This window comes from Natrix helvetica, assembly GCF_964273705.1.
Source record: "Natrix helvetica genome assembly, chromosome: 5".
NCBI classification, from domain to species: domain Eukaryota; kingdom Metazoa; phylum Chordata; class Lepidosauria; order Squamata; family Natricidae; genus Natrix; species Natrix helvetica.
The window spans coordinates 7,893,234-7,910,890 of NC_138551.1; the positions used below are offsets into that span (position 1 = coordinate 7,893,234).

The 17,657-nt window shown below is 46.3% G+C and overlaps 1 protein-coding gene across 2 annotated transcripts in view; it reads left to right on the top strand.

Annotated features, from left to right (window-relative positions):
- The window catches only part of FAM131A (family with sequence similarity 131 member A), an 87,887-nt gene that overhangs the window by 43,002 nt on the left and 27,228 nt on the right, over positions 1-17,657 (top strand). For both annotated transcript variants that reach the window (XR_014175444.1, XM_081953638.1), the window contains exon 2: positions 14,393-14,486. Coding sequence is in view for 1 of the 2 variants with exons in the window: in XM_081953638.1 (XP_081809764.1) it covers positions 14,393-14,486 (94 nt within the window). In the remaining variant the exon portion in view is untranslated. The remainder of the gene's footprint in view (positions 1-14,392; positions 14,487-17,657) is intronic.

Genomic DNA, 17,657 nt, shown 5'->3' on the forward strand with positions numbered 1-17,657 from the left:
TCTTAAATAGATAAATGTATGATAAATGTGTGTGTTTGTATATACACCGTAGTTGTGGGTATTTCTGATTGTGTGTGTGGGTATATAGTTGTGCTGAGGGACACAATCATAATAGGGGACGCAGTGGCTCGGTGGCTGAGACACTGAGCTTGTCGATCAGGACGTCGGCAGTTCGGCGGTTCGAATCCCTAGCGCCACGTAATGGAGTGAGCTCCCGTGACTTGTCCCAGCTTCTGCCAACCTAGCAGTTCGAAAGCAGGTAAAAAATGCAAGTAGAAAAATAGGGACCACCTTTGGTGGGAAGGGAACAGCGTTCCGTGCGCCTTTGACGTTTAGTCCTGCCGGCCACATGACCCCGGAGACATCTTCGGACAGTGCCGACAGTTCTGAGGTCAGCTCTGCCATCACTAAACATAAAGAGCCGTTCCCCACAGGTAGAAGACTAGCTGTTCAGTGCAAGGAGCTTGTGAGAACTAGCTGCTCAATGGAACGCCTTCTTCCCGACAGATTAGCTCTTTTTGTGAAAGAGATGATGCTTCCACTATGCAAGGGGTGTGTGTACATTAAGCAGCTGAGCTGCCCCCCCCGCACACCCGTACGTTGTCGTCCCCCTCTCTCGGAGCACCTTTAAAGGCCTCGGCGTTATCACTCCTTCTGTGCGGCACTGACGTCAGTAAAGAGCCCGGCCTGTATCCTGGGAGAAATCGGTCCGTGGTGACTGGTTGCCATGGAAATACACCTTGTTGCAAGCTAACAGCCCCAATCGGCTTCCGAAAAAGCCCCCCCCCCCCGGCTTCAAGCCAAGAGGGCTGCTGCGATGTGGGAAGGGGCCAAGGTAAGCCTGCCGAAGAAGAATCGGTGGGGAAGGGTCCCATGTCTGTTTTGAAACACGGGGGGGGGGGGGCAGGTGGAGAGAAAGAGGGAGCCCCCCTCAAGGTGCCCTACACTGAGTGGTATCCATGATGGATGCAGCTTTCTCTGTACCATCTGCATCTCCCCCAACCCCCCCCCCCTGCTTCCCAGTCTCCCGGTGGGGCAGGCAAGGAAGCTCAGTAGTACTTTGTGGGGGGGGGTTGTAATCTTCCTCCTTTACTCTCTTTCCAATTTTGCAAAGGGTGACCCCCGCTCCACCCCAAAAAAGAGGTGTGCCCGGGGTGACTCTAGGTAGTTGATGCTTTTCATATGTCTTCAGGCCTTTCCAATTTTCCTCTTGCAAATGGTCACTGCTGCTGAGTTTATTTACTCCACGCGTAAGGTTACTACATCTACACAACACGCTTTGAAAAACAGATCTGAAGGCAGCGGCTGCAGCCACTCGGCACGCACTAAGGCTAACCCTGGATAGAAATTTGGGGGATTCTTTTGGCAGACTGTGGGACGCGGTAGCTCAGTGGCTAAGATGCTGAGCCTGTCAATCAGAAGGTCAGCAGTTCAGTGGTTCGAATCCCTAGCGCGGCATAACGGAGTGAGCTCCCCTGACTTGTCCCAGCTTCTGCCAACCTAGCAGTTCGGAAGCATGTTTAAAAATGAAAGTAGAAAAATAGGGACCACCTTTGGTGGGAAAGTAACAGAGGTCTGTGCACCTTCGGTGTTGAGTCATGCCGGCCACATGACTCCGGAGACATCTTCAGACAGCGCTGGCTCTTCGGCTTTGAAACGGAGATGAGCAGCGTCCACTAGAGTCGGGAACGACTGGCACATATGTGCAAGGGGAACCTTTACCTTTACCTTTTGGCAGACTGGCAGATTGTGTGAATCCAGCCTGTTAGATTCCTTTTGTGGTTTAATGTACTGTGCTAAACCCTCCCCCCAAAATAGGTTAATTTTTGTGCATCAGTAATTAAATCTATTGTGCGAACAGAACTCCTGTCTCTAACAGGAACTTGTAAAGATTATCCCTTTATTTATGTGCATTTATTTTTGCTCCCACCATTATCATTTTTAGAAATAATTCATACATGCCTAATACTCCTTCCCTCTTTCCCCTCAACAACAGCCTTATGAGGCGGATTGCGCTGAGAGACGGTCATTGGCCCAAAGTCACCCAGCCGGCTTTAATGCCTCAAACAAGACTAGAATTCACACTCTCCTGATTTTTAGCCAGGCACCTAATAAATTGTGAGTTCCAGCGGCACCAGAGGCATGAAAAAGTGAATGGGTGATTTTTTTTTGGCAAATCACAAAAAATTGAATTCTAGGGCTGCCCGAGGCATGAAAACTGGCTGGGTGAATTTGAGCCAGTCACCCAGAAACTTTGAGTTCTAGTCCTGCTTTAGGCACAAAAACTTAAAATATGATAACTGTGGAATTCCGGGAGCTGAATCCACAAATCTTAAAGTTGTCAAAGTTGTGAAACACTACTCTAGGGCAGGTTTCTAGTTTGCTGTGCACAGAACAGCAATCTGTAGCTTAGTTCTGAGGTCAGCTGTGCCAACACTGAATATAAGAAAACATTACACACAGGTAGAAAGCTAGCTGCCCAATACAAGGGGTTCCAATCCAGAGGTGGTATTCAGCCGGTTCTGACCGGTTCTGGTGAACTACTATCGGAAATTTTGAGTAGTTTGCAGAACCGGCAAATACCACCTCTGGCTGGCCCTGCCCCCATCTATTCGCTGCCTCCCGATCCCAGTTGATTGGCTGGGTCTTCTTTTGTTGCCCTGCACAGGAGAAGGGAGCTGGGAAGCAGATTAGTGGGTGGGGAGGAAATGGGAATTTTGCAGCATCCTTTCCCTGGAGTGGGGAGGGATTGGGGATTTTGCAGTATCCTTACTCCAGGAATGGGGAGGGAATTGGGATTTTGCAGTATCCTTCCCCTGGAGTGGGGAGGGAATGGGGATTTTGCAGTATCCTTTCCCCTGGAGTGGGGAGGGAATGGGGATTTTGCAGTATCCTTCCCCAGGAGTGGGGTGGGAATGGAGATTTTGCAGTATCCTTCCCCTGGAGTGGGGAGGGAATTGGGATTTTGCAGTATCCTTTCCCCTGGAGTGGGGGGGGGATGGGGATTTTGCAGTATCCTTCCCCTGGAGTGGGGAGGGAATGGGGATTTTGCAGTATCCTTCCCCTGGAGTGGGGAGGGAATGGGGATTTTGCAGTATCCTTCCCCTGGAGTGGGGAGGGAATGGGGATTTTGCAGTATCCTTCCCCTGGAGTGGCGAGGGAATGGGGATTTTGCAGTATCCTTCCCCTGGAGTGGGGAGGGAATGGGGATTTTGCAGTATCCTTCCCCTGGAGTGGCGAGGGAATGGGGATTTTGCAGTACCCTTCCCCCAGAAGTGGGGGGGGGGGGGCAATGGTCAGTATCCTTCCCCAGAAATGGGGAGGAAATGGAGATTTTGCAGTATCCTTCCCCTGCCACCCCCTATCAAGCCACACCCACAGGGCCGGTAGTAAAAAAAAATCAATCCCACCACTGTTCTAATCCCACATGCTAGCTTTCTTTGCGAAAAGGGTTTAAGAAGATGGCTCTACCTGTGATACAACTGAGCTGGAGAATTTTGGGAGTTGAAGTTCACCTGTCTTAAAACAGCTGAAATTGAGAAAACAACGGTATGGATAGCAGCATTTTGAGCACATCTGTAATAACATTACCTCTTCCCTACCAGCACTGTAGCTAGGAATAGAAAGGATCATAATGTCTAATAACATTTCATTTCTTGCCCATTTACCATATGTTGCTGTACCCAGAACTGCCTAACATTCTACATCCACATACGTTTATTCTCTTTTATACCAGCATCTAATACACTTTATGGCCCTGTAAAGAATTACTGAAACAATCAACAGACGAAAGGCACAGTTGGTATTTTTTCGCCGTCATAAATCCCTATAATATGAAGGTCAAGGCACAGGAGCTTTTGGAAAGCACGGTGATTAGCATCCAAGGAAAGAAATAGCCCAGAAGTAAATCAGAGGGAAAAAAAGGCTTTAAAAATTCAAAGTATGGACAAATAATTTATAAGGCCTGGAAGACTGGAAAGACCCAAATTCTCCATTATATTCATAATATTTGTATATATATCTTACTGGGAAGGAACGAACAGGTGCTTCGAAAGAAATCCTTTTCAGAATTTAAAATCTGTCAGTTTCTCAACTGAGAATTTGAGGCACAATTATATCATTATACAACGTCTGTGCGTGTGTGTATATTTATTATATTATTTATTTTATTAGACTTGTTAGCCGCTCCCTCTCCACGAAGGGACTCGGGGCGGCGTACAATAAATAAATCACAAGTTACACAATTAGACATTACACGGAGGAGGTATAAAAGTCACCACAACAATTGTTACAATACATACAACAATAATAATAATAAGATTAAAAATTAAAATACCCCAATTTAAAATTTAAAGTTTAAAATTGCCAGGAGGATAGAGATAGAATTATATTTGAACCAGGCAGGCTAGTTGGAAAAGGTGGGTCTTGAGTTTTGTACGGAAGGAGCGGAGGTCGGTAGTAATCCTAATGTCGGGGGGGAGGTCATTCCAGAGGGCTGGGCCCATCACAGAGAAGGCCCTGCTCCTGGGCGCCGCCCGTTGACACTGCTTGGTGGACGGCACCCGGAGGAGTCCCTCTCTGTGAGAGCGGATTGGTCATAGGGATGTATGGGGCAGGATGCGATCACGATATGTATGTATCTTCCAGCATAACTCTGGAACGCCTTGAGCAATTTCAACCAAACTTGGTACACAGATGACTTAGTCTCTGGAAACAAATACTGTGGGGGAAAGACACCTCTAAAACCCCCTGGGGGGATGTTAAGCCTGTTGTGCCTTAAAATGGCTCCAACTGTACAGCGCAGTGGAGTTGCCATGGTAACAGCTTCACAGTACTCCACAAGGGGGCTCCTTCTGGTAAGGGGGAAAATCTAACATTAGAAATTATGTTTGGTCCAGATATTTCCCCCCTATAAATAAATACCCGGACAACGCTGGGTATCGGCTAGTTTTTGCTAAAAGCTGAAATGTCTCTTGCCTGATTTCAGGCCTTTGCGAAAAAGGAGCTGACAACTGACCGGGGTGGGTGGGGGAAATCAACCCAGATAGCTATTTGATATGACTTCTAAATCAAACCTCCAGTGCAGATAGTCCTCGACTTACACCCATTCATTTAGTGACCATTCCGAAGTTACAGCGGCACTGAAAAAAAAGTGACGTCACTGTTTTCCACACTTATCACCCTTGCAGCCTCCCTGGGGTCAAAACTTGATCAAAAGTCGGACACTTGGCCACTGGTCCCTATTTATGACGGTGGCAGGGTCCTGGGATCACGTGATCCCCTGACAAGCCAAAGTCAACGGGGAGGCCAGATTCACTTAACAACTGTGTTATTCACTTAACAACTATAGTGATTCACTTAACAACCGTGGTAAGAAAGGTCGTAAAATGGGGCACTTCACAACTGTCTTATTTGGCAACGGACACTCCGGGCTCAGTTGCGGTCCAGGTTTTTTTGAGTGTCTTGAGGTTTTTTAAGGACTGTTTTCAAGACAGCAGTTATTCCTTGTAATCTCATAAAACGGCCTGCTTCTATTTTCCCTGGTGGATCATGAGCTTTGAAAGCCTTGATTTATGTTATTTAATTTGCTTCCTTCTTCCAGCAAGCGGCTCCAATCCAGCCCTTTCAAATCTATGGTCCCTTTAATTGTAGACTGCAGGATTTGCCATCTGTTTCTATGGTGAAATTTGAAAAACGCATTGTGGTCCATTCAATATCATGCCAACGAAGGTAAATATACGTTTCCCCTTTTATAATGCCTTGGCAAGAGCTGGAATATCCTTGCCACAGCTGGAATATTGCCTCCAGTTTTGGTCGCCACGATGCAAAACAAACTGTCTTGCTTAGCAACAGAAATTTGGGGCTCCGTTATGGTCGTAATAGGGGCTCGGTGGCTAAGACAATGAGCTGATTGATCAGAAAGGTCAGCAGTTTGGCGGTTCGAATCCCTAGTGCCGCATAACAGAGTGAGCTCCCGTTATTTGTCCCAGCTTCTGCCAACCCCTAGCAGTTCGAAAGCACATAAAAAATGCAAGTAGAAAAATAGGAACCACCTTTGGTGGGAAGTTAAGAGCGTTTTATGCGCCTTCGGCATTTAGTCATGCCGGCCACATGACCACGGAGACGTCTTCGGACAGCGCTGGCTCTTCGGCTTTGAAAGAGAGATGAGCACCACCCCCTAGAGTCAGGAACGACTAGCACGCATGTGCGGGGGATCCTTTACCTTTACCCAGAGGTGGGTTTCAAAATTTTTAGAACCTCTTCTGTAGGTGTGGCCTGCTTTGTGGGAGGGGCTTACCAGCCATGTGACTGGGTGGGAGTGGCTTACTGGCCATGTGACTAGGTGGGCGTGGCCAACTTGTAAAATGTGGTGAAACTCACTTAACAACGCTCTTGCTTAGCAACCAAAATGTTGGCTCAGAAACTCTGGCATTTGAAGCACGCAAGTCTTAAAGCTGTCAAGTTACAAGGCCCTTGCACCCCTAACCCTTAAAAAAAAACCCAGGGGTGTTCAAACTTGACAGCTTTAAGACTTGTGGACTTCAACTCCCAGAATTCCTCCTCTCGTTCTTCATCTTGATGACGTGCGGACGGGGGGGGGGAGGGAGCTGGAACCGGTTCTAAATGGCACTGTAGATTTGTGGACCCTCTTCTATAGAAGAGCTTAGAACTGGCAGGAACCCACCCCTGGTGTGCCCACAGAGAGGCCTCTGCATGGATATTCAAACTTGACAGCTTTAAGACTTCTGGACTTCAACTCCCAGAATTCTTCCTCCAATTATGTTGGCTCAGGAACTCTAGCATTGAAGCACACAAGTCTTAAAGCTGTCAAGTTACAAGTTCCCTGCACCCCTAACCCTTTAGAAAAAAAACCCAGGGGTGTTCAAACTTGACAGCTTTAAGACTTGTGGACTTCAACTCCCAGAATTCCTCCTCTCGTTCTTCATCTTGATGATGTATGGATGGGCAGCGGGAGGGAGCTGGAACCGGTTCTAAACGGCACTGTAGATTTGTGGAACCTCTTCTATAGAAGAGGTTAGAACTGGCAGGAACCCACCCTTGATCTGTACCTATGGTTGTAATTCAAGGACTACCTGTATACATTCATGAATTTTGCTGAACATACCACACACCCCATCTGCCTCTTATTCTCACCTCTTCTTTCTCTCCCCCCTCGGTTAAATCATTCCTCAAGGAAGGGCTGTGATGCTTGCATCCAGTTTTGGTCCCCACATTACAAAAGAGATGTCGAGACTTTGGAAAAAGTGCAGAAAAGAGCAACTAAGATGATTAAAGGCCTGGAGACTAAAAGATTGGAAGAACGGTTGCAGGATTTCGGGTTGGCTAGTCTAGAGAAAAGAAGGTCTAGGGAGGACATGATAGCAGTCTTCCAGTATTTGAGGGGCTGCCACAAAGAGAAGGGGGTCAAATTATTTTCCAAAGCACCAGAAGGCAAGACAAGAAACAATGGACGGATACTAATCAAGAAGAGAAGCAACTTGGAATTAAGGAGAAACTTCCTAACAGTGAGGACAATTAATCAGCAGAACAGTTGTTGCCTTCAGAAGTTGTGGGTGCTTCATCACTGGAGGTTTTTAAGAAGATTTGTGCTTGTGCAACATCCAAAATTGCTAAAAGGAATAAAGGGAAAACAAGTGAAAGCAAACCAATGCCCCAAATGGAACCGTGTGGTCTAAAATCCAACTTATAATATTTTTCGCTTGCCTGGGAGGGAAGGCAGAGCAGGGGATGGTTTGACTTCTCTATTTCACGCGGAGCAATCATGCTGTATTTTATCGCTTGGCACGCAATCGTTCTTTTGTTGAGTTTGATCCCAAGCCTGTGGGATTTAATAAAAAATACGTCACGGACCTTTTTCTCTTCCGATGGTCTCCTTCAGAAGGTGATCTTGTTTGGAGTTAAGAGGAGGGGAAAAGAGATGACTGGAGAAGGGGGGTGATCAAAGAAGAAGAGAAAGGTTATTGTTCTTGGAAGGAGCCAAATCTCAAAAGGGATATTGCCAAGGGCAAATGGCTGTGTGGGTACAGTCCTTGACTTATCACCGTAATCGAACCTGCGAATTACACTCGTAAGTCCTGACAGTTATAGAATAGAATAATAGAGTTGGAAGGGACCTTGGAGGTCTTCTAGTCCAACCCCCTGCTTAGGCAGGAAACCTTACATCACTTCAGACAAACAGTTCTTCTTCAAAACTTCCAGCGTTGGCGCATTCAGAACTTCTGGAGGCAAGTTGCTCCACTGATTAATTGTTTTAACTGTCAGGAAATTTCTCCTTAGTTTTAGGTTGCTTCCTTCCTTGTTTAGTTTCCATCCATTGCTATAAAAAAGATGTGGAGGCTCTAGAAAAAGTGTAGAGAAGAGCAACAAAGATGATTGTGGACTGAAGACTAAAACATACGAAGAACGGTTACAGGAACTGGGCATGGCTAGTCTAGTGAAGAGAAGGACCAGGGGATATATGATAGCAGTCTTCCAATATATTTTTTCCCTGCAAATGACATTTATTCAGTTTTTATTTCCTATTGGACTCTTGATTTTAACATATCTCATCTTGCACAGAAAACATTTTACAAGCTCGATATATCAAACTAAGTTTTATTCTAATTCATAATTACTTGACCTTATTTCTTAATAAAAAAAAATAACAAAAGTATTTTGGCCCCATATATTTGAGGGGTTGCCCCAGAGAGGATGGGGTCAAGTTATTTTTCCAAGGCACCTGAAGGCCAAACAAGGAATAATGGATGGAAACTGACCAAGGAGAGGGTGAACCTAGAAATAAGGTGGAACTTTCTGACAGTGAGAACAATCAACCAATGGAAACGGAAGTGGCCTTCAGAAGTTGTGGGAGCTTCATCACTGGAGGCTTTCAAGAAGAGACTGGACTGCCATCTGCCAGAAATGGTGTAGGGTCGCCTGCTTGGGCGGGGTTAGGGGGAGGTTGGACTAGATGACCTACAAGGTCCCTTCCAACTCTATTAATCTGTAAATCTGAAATTTCTCCATAGTTCTAGGTTGCTTCTCTCCTTGATTAGTTTCCATCCATTGCTTCTTGTCCTGCCTTCAGGTGCTTTGGAGAATAGCTTGACTCCCTCTTCTTTGGGGCAGCCCCTGAGATATCGGAACCCTGCTATTATGTCATGAAACGGATCATCACATAACTAACTCAGTGTTGCGGACTTTGGAAGAAGGACATAAGAACCTTTTGAGGGGTCAGTCGTAACTTCAAACAGTCACTCTGTAACTGGTCATAAGTTGAGGACCAGCTGCATAAGGAGGTCTGATCTTCATCGGACAGGATGTATGTATAGCAATCAATCTTCTGTATTCTACACCACTCCAATCTTTATTATTATTCCTGGAGCTTTGAATTCTTTGGGAAGATGGATATCCGGACACATATAAAAACACCTGCATATACATAAATACACAGGTAGTCCTCAACTTACAACCACAAGTGAGCCCAACATTTCTGCTGCTAAGTGAGAAATTTGTGAAGTGAATTTTGTCCCACTTTATGACCATTCTGTCCAAAGTTGTTAAGCGAATGACTTCAATTGTTACATTAGTTGCATGGGTGTTAAGAGATTCTGACTTCCCTGTTGCCTTTGCTTGTCAGAAGGGGATCACCCTGGGTCCCTGCAACCGTCGTAAATATGAACCTGAATTTTGATCGCAAACCCATGCGGATGCTGCTGTTGGAAGAAATGTCCTTCTGGGTTCAGTTCCAACAGTGACGTGCGATGAGGTTTATGACTGGTGAGGCTGGTGACGTCATCAAACCGCGTGGTTGCTCCGATCGCACGGGCGCAGCCCAAACGGAGAAGTTTCTCTTCTCAGAAATGTCAGAAAGGGGCAGGCAGGCTGCCGCAGCTCCACTGAGAAGACATTTCTGAGAAGAGAAACTTCTCCTTTCTCCTCCTTCCCCCCCCCCTTCTAGCACTGATGATGTTACCTAGGCATTTTTTGCATCGGGCGAGCCCGGGATCCTTGCAAGGGGAATGGGACCACGTGTGCAGGCGGCTCCTCAGCAGCGCACAGCCTCAGATTAGCACAGCCGCGATCCCCTTCCCCTGCACACGTGGTCCCATTCCTCTCCTTCCTAAGCCAACATGAAGGGGACCGCGGCTGCGCTGATATGAGGCTGGCATGGAGGAGCCGCCTGCACACGTGGTCCCATTCCCCTTGCAAGGATCCCGGGCTCGCCCGATGCAAAAAATGGCGAGATCGGCACACTTGGGGCTGCTGCTGAGATGTCCAGGGAGGCTAAACCAAGCCGCAGGCCTCTCCCAGCCACTTTTGCGGCTTCCCGGAGTAATTTTTTTTTATTTTCATGATGAGAGCGGAGAGGCTCTGCCTCCCCTGCCTCCCTTGACTTCACATCACTGAGTTCCAAGTGGGGAAAAAGACACAGGATTCATTGAAGTTGCTTGGAAAGATGGTTTATGGATGATGGGCAGGACCAGAGTGGGGAAAAGGAAAGAGAAGAGATGCTGAGAGTACCCTGGTTTTATCCCCTCTCTGAGCTTTTGAATTTGAGCTTGCATTCTGATTGTTTGTCAGACTCCCATGGGGTCGTGCAGCGGCAACTCCTTAGGCTCTTCTGTGTCCCAAGCTTGGTTGACTCTTGCTAGGTGATGCTGTAATGAAAGGGCTTTGGGATTCCTATTATGACTCTGCCTGAAGGAGGTTGATCTTTGTTATGTAGAATAGAGCGATTCAGGCCTTAATGGCCCATTGACAAAGGTGGGGGAGCTGAGTTTCTGTCTCCCTTTTAGGAGAAATATTCTAGTTAAATAATGATTAATAATGATAACAATACATATAGATATAGTAGTTTGATAATATGAAATTTTATATAAACAATATATGGAGATTATGAGAGGAGGTTTAAAAGCTTTATCTAGAATATGTTATAAAGATGTATTGTGATTGGATGATTTTAGGATGATTTAATGGAATGTTATCACATAATCCTTTTCTAGATTTTGAATATTATATATAAGAGGACGTAAAAACAATTATAGTCAAATTATATAGTCTGTTGCCCCCGAGGATTTGGACGGGTTGTGTGGACGGCTGCGACCCACCACATGTTCAATGGACCCGTGTCCCTCCTGGCTGGTACTGGCATCCTGGGAGGTGACCCGAGGCTGGCTTCTGGGCCTGGTGAACGCCTCGTTGGGTGAGGGATCCTTACCAACTGCCTTGAAAGAGGCGGTGGTGAGGCCCTTACTCAAGAGGCCTTCGCTTGACCCAACGGAGCTAGCTAATTATCATCCAGTCTCCAACCTTCCCTTTCTAGCGAAGGTTGTTGAGAATGTGGTGGCACAGCAGTTTCCGCAACACCTTGACGAATCCGAATATCTAGACCCACGCCAGTCCGGCTTCCGACCCGGGCACAGCACAGAGACAGCCTTGGTCGCGTTGGTTGATGATCTCTGGAGGGCCAGAGATAGAGGTTGTTCCTCTATCCTGGTCCTATTAGACCTCTCAGCGGCTTTTGATACCATCGACCATGGTATCCTATTGTGCCGGCTGGAGGGGATGGGAGTCGGGGGCACCGTTTTGCGGTGGTTCGGCTCCTACCTCTCCGACCGGACGCAATGTGTGTTGACAGGGGGGCAGAGGTCGACCCTGAGGCCACTCACTTGTGGGGTGCCGCAGGGGTCGGTCCTCTCGCCCCTCCTGTTCAACGCATATGTGAAGCCACTGGGCGAGATCATCCGTGGTTTTGGGGTTGAATATCATCTGTACGCTGATGATACTCAGCTGTATATCTCAACCCCAAACCACCCCAACGAGGCTGTCGAAGTGATGTCCCGATGTTTGGAAGCCGTCGGGGTCTGGATGGGGGACAACAGACTCAAACTCAACCCCTCCAAGACTGAGTGGCTGTGGCTACCGGCACCTCGGTTCAGCCAGCTGACTCCATCGCTGGCCATAGGGGGCGAACAATTGCCCCCTGTGGAACGGGCGCGCAATTTGGGCGTCCTCCTAGATGCCCGGCTGTCAATGGACGACCATGTGGCAGCCGTGGCAAGGGGGGCGTTCCACCAGGTTCGTCTGGTGCGCCAATTGCGCCCCCTTCTGGACCAGGATGCCCTACGCACGGTCACTCATGCACTGGTGATGTCTCGCCTGGACTACTGCAATGCTCTCTACATGGGGCTTCCCTTGGGACGCGCCCGAAGACTGCAGCTAGTCCAGAACGCAGCCGCGCGGGCTGTCATGGGGAGTACTAGGTACTCCCACGTAACACCTCTCCTGCGCGAGCTGCACTGGCTGCCTGTGGTTTTTCGGGTGCGTTTCAAGGTTTTGATTACCATCTTTAAAGCGCTCCATGGCTCGGGACCTAGCTACCTGCGGGATCGCATCTCTCCACACACATCCCTGCGGCCAATTCGCTCTCACAGGGAGGGACTTCTCCTGGTGCCGTCCACTAGGCAATGCCAACGGGCGGCGCCAAGGAGTAGGGCCTTCTCTGTGATGGGCCCAACCCTCTGGAATGACCTCCCCCCCGACATTAGAACCACCACCGACTTCCGCTCCTTCCGGCAAAAGTTGAAGACACACCTGTTCCGATTGGCTGGCCTGGCATAATCATAACTGCTACCTCCTGGCAAACATATTAACTGGTATTTTAGGGGAATTGTTTTTTAAATTTGATTTTATGGGATATTTGTAGGGGTTTTAAACTATTTACTCAGCTGTACAGTTCTGTTAAACTTTTTTATCCTCCTTCGTATCTATTTATCTGTTTAATAATTTTAATTGCTTAATTTTATAGTTATTTATACGATGTATTTCCGATATGGACTGTACACCGCCCCGAGTCCCTTTCGGGAGAGGGGGCGGTCTATAAGCGCTCAGTAAATAAATAAATAAATAAATAAATAAATAAATAAATAAATAAATAAATAAATAAATAAATAAATAAATAAATAAGATTGAGATATAATAATTGTGATATACATGAATATAGGTGAATTTAAAATATGCAATTTGATATGAAAAGCAGGTGGTGACTATGGAAGAGATGCATGGAAATACTGTAACCAACTGACACACTTTCTACAATTTGTAATGGAAGATGGGGTTTTTTATTTTTATTTTTATGTTTGTTTGTCCTTGTTCAAAAACACACAAAAATTGTTTACACACACACACACACACACACACAATTCACATGTGAGAACTCCAACACTAAATAGTTTATAGAAGGATGGAAATTTCAAGCTGGTGAAATGAACTGAAACATCCATCGGGAGCTTTGAAATACATATTACTATAAAATATTGGTTATTTATGTAACAATGGATTTCATAATAAAAAGGATAAAGTAACAAGGCCACATAAATACTGGAATAAAATGACCATTGGAGATATTGTGGAATTCAGAGTTTTATGTAAACAAGTTAGTTAACCCTAAAGAAAGAAAACGTGTAAAGGTCAGCAGAGTCTTATTAAAAATAGCAGTTTATACTGGTATACCAGAAGCATCAGCTTCATTTATCATTTCCAATTTCCCCCCCAAAATAATAATCTGTACTGCATATAAAGATAATGTTTATGTTGTAGGAGTCCCTTTTTGGGAGAGGGGGCGGTCTAGAAATCCAAGAAATAAAATAAGGAAGTTAGCACCTAGCCCCCTCCTAGAAAAATGAAATATCCAGAGAAATATTGAAAAGGCAGAATATTACATTTCCCTGGATCAGAAATGGACAAACATGTTTTAAGGCAGGAAACAGACTCACTTGTAATAGCCCCCACTTTCCTTAACGGGCCATTACAATGTCTATTCTACATAACAAAGTGTTCCCCCTTCAGCTCCAGGGTGATGGGATTAAGGCATGATAGTATTAGCCCTTTACCCATCTCACCACAGGGCACCTGGGAAAAAGTAACGCTCAACCAAACTTGGACTCAAGACAGACTAGAGAGTTGCCCCTGCATGGCTCCATGGGAGTCTGACAACCAATCAGAATATATTTCTTACACAGGAACAGGAAACAGAGAGGTGGGGCTGAATAGATGATAAAAAGCCCAGCAAGCCCCTTCCTCGACCCTTCTCTTCTTCTCCACCAACATTGAAGCATGTGATCCCCCTTTTCTGCTCAGGAGCTCAAGCCATGTGGTCCTGTCCACCATTAAACCATCTTTCCAAGCAGCCTCCATGTCTCCAGTGTCTTTTTCCCCACTTGGAGCTGAACCCAGAAGGACATTTCTTCCAACAGTGCTTCTGCCGCAGTTGATAAAAACAGAACGAAGACAGGTTTTTATTGCTGAATATGGGAATGGGAACATTGCCAAGGAAAAATTCCACTGTGTGAACCTTCTTAATTGACCTCTGGTTCCTTCTCTTTCACAGGTAAATGTTGAAGACACCATCGAAATGCTACCCAAGTCCCGGCGAGCGCTGACCATTCAGGAAATTGCAGCCCTCGCTCGATCTTCCTTGCATGGTAAGATGTAGACAACGCCAACCATACTCTCAAAACCATCTGAGTTTTGACTTTAGCAACGTTTGGCTTATGGCTCAGAGGAGGCTGTTATTTAGTGCTCCGTGCAAGTCCAGGAAATGGGACTCAAAAGGAGTGTGGCCAAGGTTTGATGATTGAAGGGAAAATGAAGTAGCAATAGCAACAGCACTTAGACTTATATACCGCGTCACAGTGCTTTACCGCCCCCTCTAAGCGGTTTACAGAGTCCGCCTCTTGCCCCCAACAATCTGGGTCCTCCTTTTACCCACCTCGGAAGGATGGAAGGCTGAGTCAAACTTGAGCCTGGTGAGATTTGAACTGCCAAACTAATGGCAGCCGGCAGTCAGCAGAAGTAGCCTGCAATTCCGCACTCCAACCACTGTGCCATCCCAGCTCTGGTTATTGGTTTATTTTATCATTGTGTAGTGAAAATGGATCCTGCCATCTGTCCGACTAACAAACCCAACTAAAGCAGGCACTTTCAGGAACTTTAAAATCCCCAAAGCAAAACTTTATTGAACTTCGTTTTGGCACTGAAGAAAGGAAAACCAACTCTAAATTTTCCCCTGCAAGCCTGCATAGTTAAGAAATAGATTTCACCCCTCTTTCCATGATACAGGTCACAGTGTCCAGTTAGGGAGCATTATTTTGTTTTGATAACAGTCCATGTCTTGGCGGCCACCTGCAAAAGTGCCCTTGGCTCTCACAGTTGAAGTCTGGAGTTTCTGCTTTCCATCCTACCCTTCCCTCCCCCAGTTCTTTGGTAAGTTGAAAAGCAATAATAGTCACAAGAAGTGTAAGCGTTTTTCAAGCTTGACAAGTACAAGTAATTCTCAACTTACGATCACAATTGAGCCCAAAATTTCTGTTGCTAAGTGAGACATTTACTAAGTAAATGTTGCTCCGTTTTATAACCTTTCTTGCCACAGTTGTTAAGTGAATCACTGCAGTTGTTGTAGGAAATGACCACTGAAGGAGGGGTCAAATGCATCATCAGTCATCAGTCTCTGGGTGCCCACATGAGATCTAAGTCCAGCCCACCTTAAATTCCTTTCTAGTCTTAACTTTCACTAATTTCCCATGACCGTTAGTAGTTCAGATTTTTGTAGAGACCTTAAGCTTGCAATAAATCTTTATACAGGTGATCCTCAACCTACGACCATAACTGAGCCCAAAATTTATGTTGCCGAGGCATTTTGTTAAGTGAGTTTTGTCCCATTTTATGACTTTTCTTGCCACATTTGTTAAGTGAATCGTTGTAGTTCTTAAATTAGTAACTCGGTTGTTAAGTAAATCTGGCTTCTCCCATTAACTTGGCTTGTCAGAAGGTTGCAAAAAGGGGACCCCGCGACGCCAGGAGACTGCAACCGTCATAAATATGAGTAAGTTGCCAAGCGTCAGAATTTTGATCACATGACCACGGGGGAGGCCTCAATGGTCGTAAATGTGAAAAACGGTTATAAGACACTTTTTTTCAGTGGAATTGTAACTTCAAGCGGTCACTAAATGAACTATTGTAAATTGAGGAGTAACTGTATTGTATTTGTACGTCCTAATTGTTTAAATTGAAGGTAATTGTATCTTTACAAGAACCCCATAAGGTTTCTTCCCATACTAACTCATTTTTTTCTTTTTTCTATTCCAACATATGATGCCCTTTTAAATTCTTACACTTACCTATTATTGGGTGCCTTATTTCAATGAAGTCCTGGGGCAGGATGGTTTATTTTTCCTCACCAATCAACTTTTCCCCCGAACTTTCTCTGTTGTACAAACTATAAAAGGAAAAGCAAAATGGGGCAAAATTCACTTGGCAAATGTCTCACTTAGCAACAGAAATCTTTTCTTCAATGATGGGATTCGATTTTTTTTTACTATGGGTTCTGTGGGCGTGGCTTAGTGGGCGTGGCAGTGGAAGGATAGTGCAAAAACCCCATTCTCTCCCCACTCCAGGGGAAGGATACTGCAAAATCTCCATTCCCTCCCCACTCCAGTGGAAGGATACTGCAAAATCCCCATTCCCTCCTCACTCCAGGGGAAGGATACTGCAAAATCCCCATACCCTCCCCACTCCAGGGGAAGGATACTGCAAAATCTCCATTTCCTCCCCACTCCAGGGGAAGGATACTGCAAAATCCCCATTCCCTCCCCACTCCAGGGGAAGGATAGTGCAAAATCCCCATTCTCTCCCCACTCCAGGGGAAGGATACTGCAAAATCCCCATTCTCTCCCCACTCCAGGGGAAGGATAGTGCAAAATCCCCATTCTCTCCCCACTCCAGGGGAAGGATACTGCAAAATCTCCATTCCCTCCTCACTCCAGTGGAAGGATACTGCAAAATCCCCATTCTTTCCTCACTCCAGGGGAAGGATACTGCAAAATCCCCATTCCCTCCCCACTCCAGGGGAAGGATACTGCAAAATCTCCATTTCCTCCCCACTCCAGGGGAAGGATACTGCAAAATCCCCATTCCCTCCCCACTCCAGGGGAAGGATAGTGCAAAATCCCCATTCCCTCCCCACTCCAGGGGAAGAATAGTGCAAAATCCCCATTCTCTCCGCACTCCAGGGGAAGGATACTGTAAAATCCCCATTCCCTCCCCACTCCAGGGGAAGGATACTGCAAAATCCCCATTCTCTCCCCACTCCAGGGGAAGGATAGTGTAAAATCCCCATTCTCTCCCCACTCCAGGGGAAGGATAGTGTAAAATCCCCATTCCCTCCCCACTCCAGGGGAAGGATACTGCAAAATCCCCATTCTCTCCCCACTCCAGGGGAAGGATAGTGCAAAATCCCCTTTCTCTCCCCACTCCAGGGGAAGGATAGTGCAAAATCCCCATTCTCTCCCCACTCCAGGGGAAGGATAGTGCAAAATCCCCATTCTCTCCCCACTTCAGGGGAAGGATACTGCAAAATCCCCATTCCCTCTCCACTGTAGGGGAAGGATACTGCAAAATCCCCATTCCCTCTCCACTGTAGGGGAAGGATACTGCAAAATTCCCATTCTCTCCCCACTCCAGGGGAAGGATACTGCAAAATCCCCATTCCCTCTCCACTGTAGGGGAAGGATACTGTAAAATCCCCATTCCCCCCCCCACTCCAGGGGAAGGATACTGCAAAATCCCCATTCTCTCCCCACTCCAGGGGAAGGATA